A 12,075-nucleotide genomic window follows, 5' to 3' on the forward strand; every position below is an offset into this window, starting at 1 on the left:
TTCTGTGATCAATACCATGTGAAGTTTTCATACTGTTTGTAAAACAGTGTGAGTGTGTGTGGAGTTTTCTCCAGACACAGGCTGGTAAATATCATGTGGACGGTGGGTTGCTGCCATGGTGTGTGTGTGTTTGTTTACAAGAACTTCACAATTCAGCTGCTGCAGATGCATCTATCAGTATTTCTATTTGGGGCATCTCTTGCTGTCTTCTCTCCATTCCTATCTTCTTCCCTGTGTTCCCTTCCTGTCCTCTGACCTTAAGCATGTGACCTGTGAGGTCAATTGTAACCAGGCGCAAATTGACTCCACTGATTGCACTCAGAGAATGTAGCATTTGTCATGACCTTCGGGAATCGGATTACACACATGCACACACTATATTCTATCATGATAAGGTTGTTCTAAAAGTTGCCATAGTTGTCTTACCTTTTAAACTTTCACTGTTTGTCTTCCACCGCATTAGACATGCACCCAACTCCCGGTGACCCCAAGCCCACCCTCATCCTCTCAGTCTGTCTCCCAAAGCTGCTCAGTGTTTTAATTCTGGCTCCAGACTTTTTCCTGTGTTTCTGAGGTGTTGTCTGGCCTGATGTCAGTGACATGAAGCATATTCTTTCAAAACACCTCCAACAGATACACTAACAGATCCGAATGAATTTCAGGTCTCTTGATATGCCAAGTTCAAGGGAAGCCAAATCAGATTATTTCAGGTCTTCATGCATGAAAAGAGAGCAAGCAAAAAAGAAAGACAGAAAGAAGAAAAGGACAAATAGATTTATCCTGCATCATTCAATAGATGAAGTACATATGGGGCATATTATACTGAAAGAGATCAATAGAATTACACATACGGCCAACATCCCACAATTGACCTTAGACTCACCAAAACTCTAGCTTTACCTGGCAGATTGCTTTAACACAAGCAACGGTGATGCATTTTAACAGGGATAATATTCTATTTATTTGTAAACTTTACAAGTTTTTTTCAGAATAATTATATAAAATATAATATATAAAATATATAAAATATTGGATACATAACGGTATAAGTCAAATGATGAAGAAGAAGGTATAAATAACGACAGTCTTTAATAAACATAAGCCAGAACTCAAAACACTGTGCCATGCACAGACAATACCGGACACAGAATGAGTGAAGGTGAAGAACTTAAATACACATGGTTATTAACTAAATGATGAACAGCTGTGATGATTAAATGAATATCCATGGTAACTGATAATGGCGGAAAAAGGAGAACAAGGGAACAAAACTGTGACAGTATACATATTTTTCATTCATCATTTCATGTTTCTATAGTCACACTTTCATATTGAAAGAGTCAGAAACGTCATAACATTGCAGCAGTGTGTACTATATATATATAAATATTTGTAATGTTCTGTATAAATGCCTTTATGTTGGCTCTGTAGATCCCTCCAGTTGTGTATGCTGCTATAAATGTATTAGTGGGGATCAGTGTTTCTTGTTAGAAACACTTACTTTTTTTCAGAATAAATATATATTATTTAGATTTATAATTTCATATTTGAAACATCAACATTATAACTTTCTCTAATTGTGATTTATGTGCAAATGCCTTTGTGTTGCTGATTCTGCACTGCTATAAATGTATTTTTTTAGTGCAAACCAAATGTTTCTTGTCAAAAAGCTCCTAGTTTTCAGAATAAGACCAGCACTGGTTTCATTGAAAGCCTCAGTAGTGTTTAATGCTGACCATCAAACTCTCCCTTGGTCTGTACTCTTGGGTTTTTAACTTGTTTGACTCTTGCCAGAAGATCAATATGCTCTGGTTTTGAAGGTGGCTTATAATTATCCATGGAAGCAGTGAGTGGCGTTTTCTTTCCATCCAGTGTTTCTCTATGCCCGTGGATGCTTGAAATTTCGATTTCTATTTATCTGACTGTTGTTGGATGGTAGTGAAAGTGTGAGAATGGGGACAACATTGACAGTGCAAGAGATGAAATTACCTGTTACTTGGCAGGATAGTGAATTTGACAGAGAAGTGTGTGTCTTTCTCATGTGAGAATGAGGCCAGTATCCGCACACACATACTCTGTGACTTGTTGTTATTTGCTGTTGTAGATGGAAAGTTTAAATAGGGAGGCTCTGTTACACTGGCCACATCATGGCCAAACCACAAGTGGCGGCAAGAGAGTTTGTACCATTCCCTCTCTTTCTCTCTCACAGACACACACAGTGTTGGACACTGCTGAATTGGTTTATATGGTTCAGTAATTACCCTTAATGATTGTTCATTAGGTCTGGTTAGTGGGTATGACTAGCAAAATGTGCATACTTTCTATTACCAATACTTCCACCACCCATAATGCTTTGTGAATTCAGCGTGTGCATAAATGTTAATGTTTGATGAGAAAAATGTACATTAATTGCAACAGTGTATATATAACAACTTCTGGAGATTGAAACTAACAGGGTTTCTCACTTGCACACACATACCAACATAGCAAGCTCCAGCACTGCCTGTAAGCCCTGTTAAACCCAATCCACCCACATCTAATTAGTGTAAAGCATGCAGCAGAACTCCAGTGGAAAACTAAACTAGGATCCCTAAACAGGATGTCTTGTGTTACACGTTCAGGTGTTTATGGCAAACACATTGTTTGTTTAGTTCCATTACCGTGACAAGCTGCGTTTTACCCCGTGGATGTTTTTTCTGAAACTGTTCCTCAGTTAGTTAATGGTTTATTGCGATTAGTCTGTTTTGTATCAGAAGCTGATCTAACTGCTTCAGTGGGTCTCATTTCCTTATGAAACATGTTTTTGCATTCAAAAACAACAAGTTGTTTACAATTAAAATGCCTTATAATTAAACCACAGCATCCTAAAAGCATGGTACTAGATCCTTAAAAGACAATCAACTGTTTTCCATTTAAAAAAGTTGAATAAATATGGCACATTTGTCATTCCTTTTGCTCTTTTACTTATGATGATGGGGAGAATTCCCTGTAGGGCACCGAGGCCGACGGCTTCTCGTGAGTTGTGGTCGGGATGTAGACACAGACACAATGAAGTAGCCATGAAGCAATGCAGAGAGGCCTTTATTTCAGAGCATATTTGGTTGAAAAGAGTATGGTTTGCTGTCCAGGGGTGCGTTTCCCGAAAGCATCGTTGGCCAACTATGGTCGCAAGTTCATCGCAATGTCCATTGAACTCTATTGGTAACGAGGGAACTTGCGACCATAGTTGGCTAACGATGCTTTCGGGAAACGCACCCCAGGGGTGGATGAGCTTCCATGAGATGGTGTAAGAAATTTAATTGGATGTCTTTTGAGGCAGGTTTAGCATCGATGCACAAGGCAATTCAGTCAGTCTTTGTCTGAAAGATAGCCTGGGTTTGTTTCTGTACGCTGTAAAACAGGAGTATTTTGTTGAGCTTAAAAAATTTGGTGATTTATTCACTATTGTTTTATTTGACTGTAATTTTAAATAAATATCTTGACTGAACTTAAAATGTTGAGTTGCTGTCACTGAATTGTAACAACTTAAAATGTTGAGTTGGCATCACTGAATTGTAACAACTGGAACTAAATTTACCTTTTTTAATTATTGAACTTTTAAAAACTTGTAACAACTAACTCAATTTACCTTTTTTTAATTATTGAACTTTAGGTACTTCATTTCAACAAAATCTAAAATAGGTAAATGGTCAAACAATGCAAATAATAATTATTCATATCGCATGCAGCTGGGAAGAGGGCGTTATGGGGATGAACCCAACTTTTTTTTTTTCAGTGTAGGCCAACGCATGTTGGTTCGACTTAAAGTTATTAAAAGGTCATTAAAAGTGCCACAGCCAGCCTTAATTCTTGAAATATCTTTACAGAGTGGTAACTTGAGAAAAGACAGGACAGAATTAATAATGAAGACAAATGAGGGAATAACTGCAGACTGAGAGAGGAAGGGGTGAAGACGACAGATGCCCTTGATGCCATATCTGGGCTTAATTTTGCCATAGTTGTGGTAAAGCAGACAAACACGTTTTGCCTTCACACGGGATCTGAACCAGATGGACATGCTGCTTTTTTCGAGCAATTAGAAGCTCCTCCATCTGAATGTGATCACACAGACTCAAGCTAATGCACATTTCACTCTGCTTCCTGACCTCAATGACAGTCACAAGCAGAATGTCTTAGAATGAGAGTAGACTGATTTCACCACATAACAAACACAACATGTCTCCCTGTCTCAGTGATTTATGTGACATATTCCAGCTGTTGGACGTAGATGACCCGAGCCTCTGTTCACTCTTGTGTCCTGTCATAAGCCTTACTCCCGTAACACATGGGACACACTCATTTACGTTTACATTTTTATCCACTTTTATCCAGAGCCACTTGAAGATGAGGAAAAACGCAAGCAGTTTATCTTAGGCCTTGTCCACACTAATACGTGTTAATTTGAAAACACATCTTTTTCTCTCTGTTTTGGCCTTCTGTTCACACTCAGGCGGCATTTTTCAAAATGCTTTCCCAAGTGGATACATTTTAAAACGTTTTCGTGTTGTAGTGTGGACTGTGAAAACTGAGGTATTAGAAAACGATGATGCATGTTTAGTCATGTGACGCATATTGAACTAGATAAGTATGTTTATACGGCTATTGTGCCTGCCATTTCGGTGTGGATGAGAAACTTTTGGAAAGCGCTTAACGTTAGAGTGGGCGGTTTTTTGTGAAAGTGCCATTTCTGTTCAACATTTTAAAAACATTTTTTAGGGGTAACACTTTATTTTTTTGGCCCACTTTAGACATTCTGCTAACTATAAGTAACTTTGCAACTACATGTCAACTAACTCAGAGTATAAGTAGACTGTTAGGGTTCAGGTTAGTAGAATAAGTTGACTTGCAAAGTTACAAATAGTCAGAAGAATGTCTGTTGAGGAGCATCAAAATAAAGTGTATTTTAAGCAGACAGTCTACTAATACTCTAATGAGAGTTAGTTGACATGTAAGTTGCAAAGTAAAGTTAGTAGAACGTCTAAAGTGGACCAAATTCATCTTTACTATGCTCGTTCCTTCATTATAATTATTATAAAATTGATTGAAACCTCTAGGTGTTAGACATACTTTCTAGACAACATGTAATCACCAGCCTTAGACATGATCTTCTGCCATCAATTTTCTAAGACTTTAATTAGTTTTATTAAGTGTTTTGGGGTTTTGGAATTGATTCTAGACCACCAATAATCCTTAGGGGGGAAAATCCCCCTTGCAGAACCAAAGACTGCAGCTAGTTTGAGGCTGTGGTGAATCAGACACACACCTGTCCTGGCATCATAAAATCTCTCTCTCTCTGAGATAAATGAGTGTATTAGGCTTGCATGAGCCTGCAGAGAGGTGGATAGACAGACAGAATATGAATATTGAGAACTGAACATTGCCTGAATGTGTTTCACCTGATGACATTAACTCAACCATCAACCATCAGTTCTGATCATAGATGATAAAATTTGAATCAGTGGATATAATATAATGTGTTGACATGCTCGCTTGGCTCGTCTGTTCTTTCGGTGTGTACTGACAAGTCAAAGAGCATGAGTGATAGATTGCATGCTGTCGTCCGAGCCATGAACGGCAGAGGGGTGTGAAACAGAGCCGCCAAACCTTGGAATGTCTTGGAATCTTTCCAGGATTCACAAAGGTGTTTAAAAGTGACTCCAATAGTTTGCACAAAAGCACACAGAATAGACATTTCAGTTGTAATGTTACAGACATCCTTCATTTTTATAGCCTTGGAGAAAGAAGCCATGTTTAGGGATCTGGTTTCAAATGCAGAGACAAAAAGAAGCAGATCTGAGCAGTACTTGATTTGGTAATGAGAATGAAGCAGAAAATGGATAAAGCCTTCGACTGCCGGGATGGAATGAAACAGACTCAGCAGGCTCCGGAATTTTGGGATTCTTTATAGAAGTCTTAATGATGTCCCAGAGTATTTTAAGATCCGGAGACGAGCTGAATGAACAGCTGTGCTCCTAAACCAGGACTCATTCCAGACGACTTTAGACACATTAAAGCGTGTGTGTGTGTGTGTGTGTGTGTGTGTGTGTGTGTGTGTGTGTGGAGTGTTATAGGTTAGATGAATGGATAAAAGTGGTCTGAGACACTTGAAGTGCAAAGAAAACTTGAAAGAATTGCGCAGTATGATGTATAGTGACCCAGACAGTGTGTTTATGTGTGTGTGTCAGTGCTTCCCGTAACTCACACTCACAGGTGCTCGAGACAGGTATACTAGTCTTCATACTCATGCCTCAGGGCCTTAGAACACACACTGACTCATTATCTCAAATAACTGATTTATAGAAACAGAAATTGCATTTGGTGTGTATGTGGTGAGTAAAGGACTTTCCCTGTATAGACTTTATGATTCCCAGACCCTTGTGTCACGATGAAGTGCGGTGTCCCCGCTTTAGTGTTTTTATGTGTCATATTCCAGTTGTGCACACACATCAATCTAAACATTCTTCCCTGTCTGAGAATCAGCCAATTTAATGACTAAGCAGCAAAACCTGTCAGACACACTGATTTACATTCAGCTATTTTAGAGAATCTGCTCAGTGTTTTACATTCATTTTAAGCATTACCTTTAGTAAAAGACTTGAAAAGCACAGATCAGAAATGTTTCATATGGAAAAAAATTTATAATATATTTTATATTTGTAAACTATTTTAATATTATCACACCTTGCTTAGCATATCTCTTCTGCCCCCTACCCCTTTTTATTGTTAATGCAGTACTGGCCCAAACCAAAACAGTCTTTGAAAAAGCGTTTGCAAATAATGTGTTCTTCCGCTTAAAAAATAAGACATATGGCGGCGCTGAGAAATGAAAAGAATAAATATTGCTACCTATCAGAATGTGCCATTTGTAGGCTGATTTTCATGAAAAGTGTTTGTAAAGTGTATTTACACTATCCGAACTCTTTTAGCATCCCGTCTGACACTGCAACACTAGCTTAACTAATGACATGATGAGTTGAGGGCAGTGGAATCTGTTTGGCCAACTAATGGCAGGATAGCCGAAAACCTGTTTGAAAACAATCTAACTGATTTTGGTGCAATTTATAGCACAGCAATTACATACTTTACATACGTTTTTTAACATTCCATACTTCACCATAAAGACATACACAAACCCTTTACAGTTTGACTGCCAACACCGAATGTTAAAGTCGGCATGAATAGGAAGTAGCGATAGTCTTTTCTTCCAGATTGTGACGTATATCCGAGGGCAGGAATTGATTGGATCATTGAATCCTTGTAGTTTGCTGTAATATCATGTGTGAAAGGTTGTCCCATCCTCGCGCCAAAAACACGTCATCAGAGTAGAAAAGAGATCTTTTTTTTTAAAAGATTACGAGGGTAGATGTTTTTTTTTTTTAAATGATGTGCACAGATAAATAAATAAATCATTCATAATGCAATATTCCATAAAAAAAAAAAGAATTGTCCATTTTGATTACATGGTGACTTTAGGTTTTGATGAAAGAGCGAATCATCTGGTTCAGTGTTGATGAGTTGAGAAATTTCTGTCTAATCAGGGAAATCTGTTCTCTGTCTCTTTAGAGCTGACTCACCCTGAGATGAGAGCATTGGCGGGGATTAGTGATACCAGAAACACACACACACACACACACACACTGAGACTGTAAGAGAAAATTGATTGCAGCAAACTAAGCGGACAGTGGATTTACTGTAAACATGACCTCAGTTGTTCATCTACATTTATTTAGCCAATTTCTCACACATAAATCACACTCTTACAAAAGACCTCCAGTATAACCATGCTACTTAATACTGTTACAGATTTGATTGTTGGATTAATAGTTCACAGTTTCCATTTTTTTCAGTGTTTGTATTATTTTGAGAGAGGAATCAATGATTGCTTTGACCAGAGCTTAATCGGATTTAATTAGAAATATTATAGCTCTGTAATTGGCTACACCATTTGACTGACATGCGGCTCTCTCTTTAATTGCACAGGTGGTTTTGTGAGGGGCGGGAGCTGCACCACTGCCCTGATATTCAGATCTGCCGTGATGGTGACCTGCACACTCTGGTGATAACCGAAGCATTTGAAGACGACACCGGCAGGTACACCTGCGTAGCTTCCAACGCACTGGGAGCAGACAACACCTCTGCAGAGGTTTATATTGAAGGTGAGCTCCCAGCTACGTCGCAAAATTATTTAAAAAATATGTAAAAATCCTTTAAAAAATATACATTTACTTGAAATTCTTATTTTCTTTTTTATGTTATAAGCATAAGACTTACAATTGTTAAAGGCATAGTTCTGTCATCATTTACATCATTTTACCCTCATGTTGTTCCAAACCTGTATGAATTTCTCTCTTCTGCTGAAAACAAAAGAAGATATTGATGGACAAAAGAGATATGATGGTCCCCATTGACTTCCATAGTGTGGAAAAAAAATACAATGGAAGTCAATGGGGCCCATCAACAGTTTGGTTACCGACATTCTTCAAAATATCTTCTTTTGTGTTTATACAGGAAACTCAGCTAGAGAAATTCATACAGGTTCGGAGTAAATGATGAGAGAATTTTCATTTTTGGGTGAACTATCCTTTTAATGAAGTTTATGCTTCAATTTGTTAACAGGTTTTAATTCAAGATATAATGCCTAAATAATTATCTTACACATTTTTTTATTTTGTACTGAAAGATTTGTTCCACATTTCACATTCATACAATTTCATTAAAATGAAAACATAAATAATTACTTACCTTACCACAAAGTAATTGTATTTTACACGTTAAATTATGTTTATTAGTATTATGGTGCGATCACATTAGCAACATTTTGTGGAAATTGCATGGAAACTTTAAAAGTGCTTCTGTGTTAAAAATCTAGGTCTGGAGCCATGCCACAGTATGTGTGCATGTTTGTCCTCACATGGCCTTTAACCCTTTGACCTCAGACCTCAGCTGATAGGTTAACCGGCCCTGACTGTGTATTATCTAATAGCCCCTAATTCACCCAGTGACATAAAAGTTCATATTACTCCACCCAAAGCACACGGCAGGTTGTTTGGGTATGAACTGACCATAAATAATACCCAAGGCTGTTAGGCTGTTTGTCTTTGATGGCCAATAAACCATTAAGAAGTTACAGGTCACACAGAAGTCACTTTCAGAACAAGCAACTGTCTATTGGTCAACGCTGTGACCAATTCAAACACGTGCAAAATCTGCGTGGGGAACTTTTTCACCCTTACACGAAACTCCCGTTCTCATGGTTTCTTATTGAAATGATTTTGCCAACACAAATTTGCTGAGGTACTCTGTACTTTAACAGTAGTCAAGTCACCTTTATTTATATAGTGCTTTATACAATACGATTGTTACAAATCAGCTTTACAGTGATAACAGGAAAATGATTCAATGATGCAAACAGAATTAAATTCTGCTGTAAAGCATCTCTAAAAAGACAACAGTGTCATTATTCAGCTGAAATCAATGGAAGCTTGTGTCCGCCACAAAATAAAAAAAAATAAAAGCGACTTTTTATCTCACAATTGCGAGTTTACATCTCGCAATTCTGACTTTATTTATCAGAATTGCGAGATATAAAGTCAGAATTGCGTGAAATAAAGTCGCAATTGCGTGTTTTAAAGTCAGAATTGCGAGATATAAAGTCAGAATTGCGTGAAATAAAGTCACAATTGCGTGTTATAAAGTCAGAATTCTGACTTTTTTTCTCGCAATTGCGACTTTATATCACGCAATTGGGAGATATAAAGTCAGAATTGCATGATATAAAGTCGCAATTGCGTGTTATAAAGTCAGAATTGTGAGATATAAACTATTCTAAGGTTAAAAAAAAAAAGTCCGTCTTTTTTTTCCCCTTAGAATTGGACTTTATATCTCACAATTCTGAGAAAAGATGTCAGAATTGCGAGATATAAAGTCAGAATTGCATGATATAAAGTCAGAATTCTGAGATATAAAGTCAGAATTGCGTGATATGAAGTCGCAATTGCGAGAAAAAAAGTCAGAATTCTGACTTTATAAGACGCAATTGCGACTTTATATCTCGCAATTCTGACTTTATATCTCAGAATTCTGACTTTATTTCACGCAATTCTGACTTTATATCTCGCAATTCTGAGAAATAAAGTCAAAATTGCGAGATGTAAACTCGCAATTGTGAGATAAAAAGTCGCAATTATCTTTTAAAATGTTTTATTCAGTGGCGGAAACAATCTTCCATAGAAATCAGATCAGTTCTATGTTGGTTCAGTTCAGTTCAATAACTGTGTAATTTTCATCAATTATGTAATGAGTTCAATTCAGCTATAAAGAAGGTCTGCAGAAAACAGTGCTGTCATCATCCAGTGCAGTTCAGTTCTCATCTGATAGTGTCAGTGCGGTCAAATCAATAATATTGCTGAATATTTAGAGCCAGATTTACTTACAGTAAATGTTATTTTTTGTCGTTAAAAAACTACTGTCAAGATTTACCAAAGGCACGCGGTGAAAAATGAGCTCTGAAAAGGCGTGGACATGGTTATTTTTGCGGCTGACCTTATGCATTTGTAGGAGTTTACATTTCAGTTGCAAAATTTATTGGAGGAGAGTAATTAAATGAATAATGCAAGGTGATTTACTAAGGTTTGCACTTTTCAATGTACTGGTATTTGCAGCATTATTTGCCTAAAAAAGCATGTCTTAAACCAGACGTTAATTTGCCCTGTTTAAGTAAATCTGGCCCTAAGTGTCCTCAACTAAGAGGCGAGAGTGGCAAGGAAACCAAACTCCATCGGTGACAGAAATAGAGAAAAAAACCTTGGGAGAAACCAGGCTCAGTCGGGGGGCCAGTTCTCCTCTGGCTAGTACTGGCTAGAACATGGTGTGGTTTGATTTCAGGCTGCATCACAGGTCAGATTGTGGATTAATATCATTCAGTAAAATGAAGGCAGCTTGCAGCCGAACATGTTTCAAACCAGGAATTGCAATATATTTTTTTTCTTTTTCATTTTCTTATTGTATTTCTCTCCATAAAGGTGTTTCCTCCTCAGACTCAGAAGGTGAAGGATCCGTGTCGAAGTCTAGGTCTGGAGCCATGCCACAGTATGTGTGTTTCAGCATGTTCTTCCTTGCATGACCTTCAACCCTTTTACTCAGACCTCAGCTGACAGCTTTACTGCCCTCGACTATGCATTATCTAATAGCCCCTAATTCACCCAATGACATAAAGGCTCATGTTACTCCACCGCGAAGAACATGGTAGGTTCTTTGGGTTTAAACTGACCTTAAATAATAGCCAAGGCTGTTAAACTGCCAATAATCCATTAATCAAGAATTTAGGAATCGTGTTGTCTAACCTTATTTCTTTGTGTCATTGCTTGAACTGTCTTCAGTCACCTCTGAACTCATCTGCTCATTTCTCTTCCTGTCCTCTCTTGCCTCTGCTGGCCTCTCAGTCTTCCCCTTCTGTTTACACAAATTATTAAGCGCTTGGCTCTGGTTGCCTCTGACATCATCACAGCCATTTGGGATTACGCTCTCATTGGCACCAAAGTCATTTATAAGGTGCAAACTGCATAGTGAAAATTCATACAGTGTGGAGTGATGTACTGTACACATGTGTGTAAGTTGGTGCGTGTTAGAGAGCAATTATTCTGTTAACCTTTCTTAACTTACATTTTACATTCTATATATTTGCTGTTGGAAACCTAATGTTTTGAAAGTCAGACAAACACTGTTAGACTTTAAATGAACCTGTAAAGGCTGATTATATGTGGATATAGCATTCAAATATGATATCATTCTCATAGTAGACATCTATTCACCAGCACCAGTATTATTTAAGTATCACTAAAATACTATTATAGTTTTTATTACGGTAATGTTTTATTTATATTTTTCCACTTTTGTTTTCATTTTAGTTAAAGTTTTGAACTTCTGTTGTGTTTTAGTAGTTTTTTGTCTGTATAGTTTTGATTCAGTTGTCGGTTTAGTTATTTTAGTAAATCAGTATTTAGTACATCAAGTTAAGCTCAAAGAAAATTAGAAATG

The 12,075-nt window shown here is 37.4% G+C and overlaps 1 protein-coding gene across 4 annotated transcripts in view; it reads left to right on the forward strand.

Moving 5' to 3' along the window:
• The window catches only part of palld (palladin, cytoskeletal associated protein), a 90,758-nt gene that overhangs the window by 26,720 nt on the left and 51,963 nt on the right, over positions 1-12,075 (forward strand). For all 4 annotated transcript variants that reach the window (XM_081379022.1, XM_081379023.1, XM_081379024.1 and 1 more), the window contains exons 3-4: positions 8,020-8,195; positions 11,061-11,127. In XM_081379022.1, coding sequence (XP_081235148.1) covers positions 8,020-8,195; positions 11,061-11,127 — 243 coding nt within the window. The remainder of the gene's footprint in view (positions 1-8,019; positions 8,196-11,060; positions 11,128-12,075) is intronic.

The sequence above is a fragment of the Scardinius erythrophthalmus genome, assembly GCF_964197995.2.
Source record: "Scardinius erythrophthalmus genome assembly, chromosome: 11".
Taxonomy (NCBI): domain Eukaryota; kingdom Metazoa; phylum Chordata; class Actinopteri; order Cypriniformes; family Leuciscidae; genus Scardinius; species Scardinius erythrophthalmus.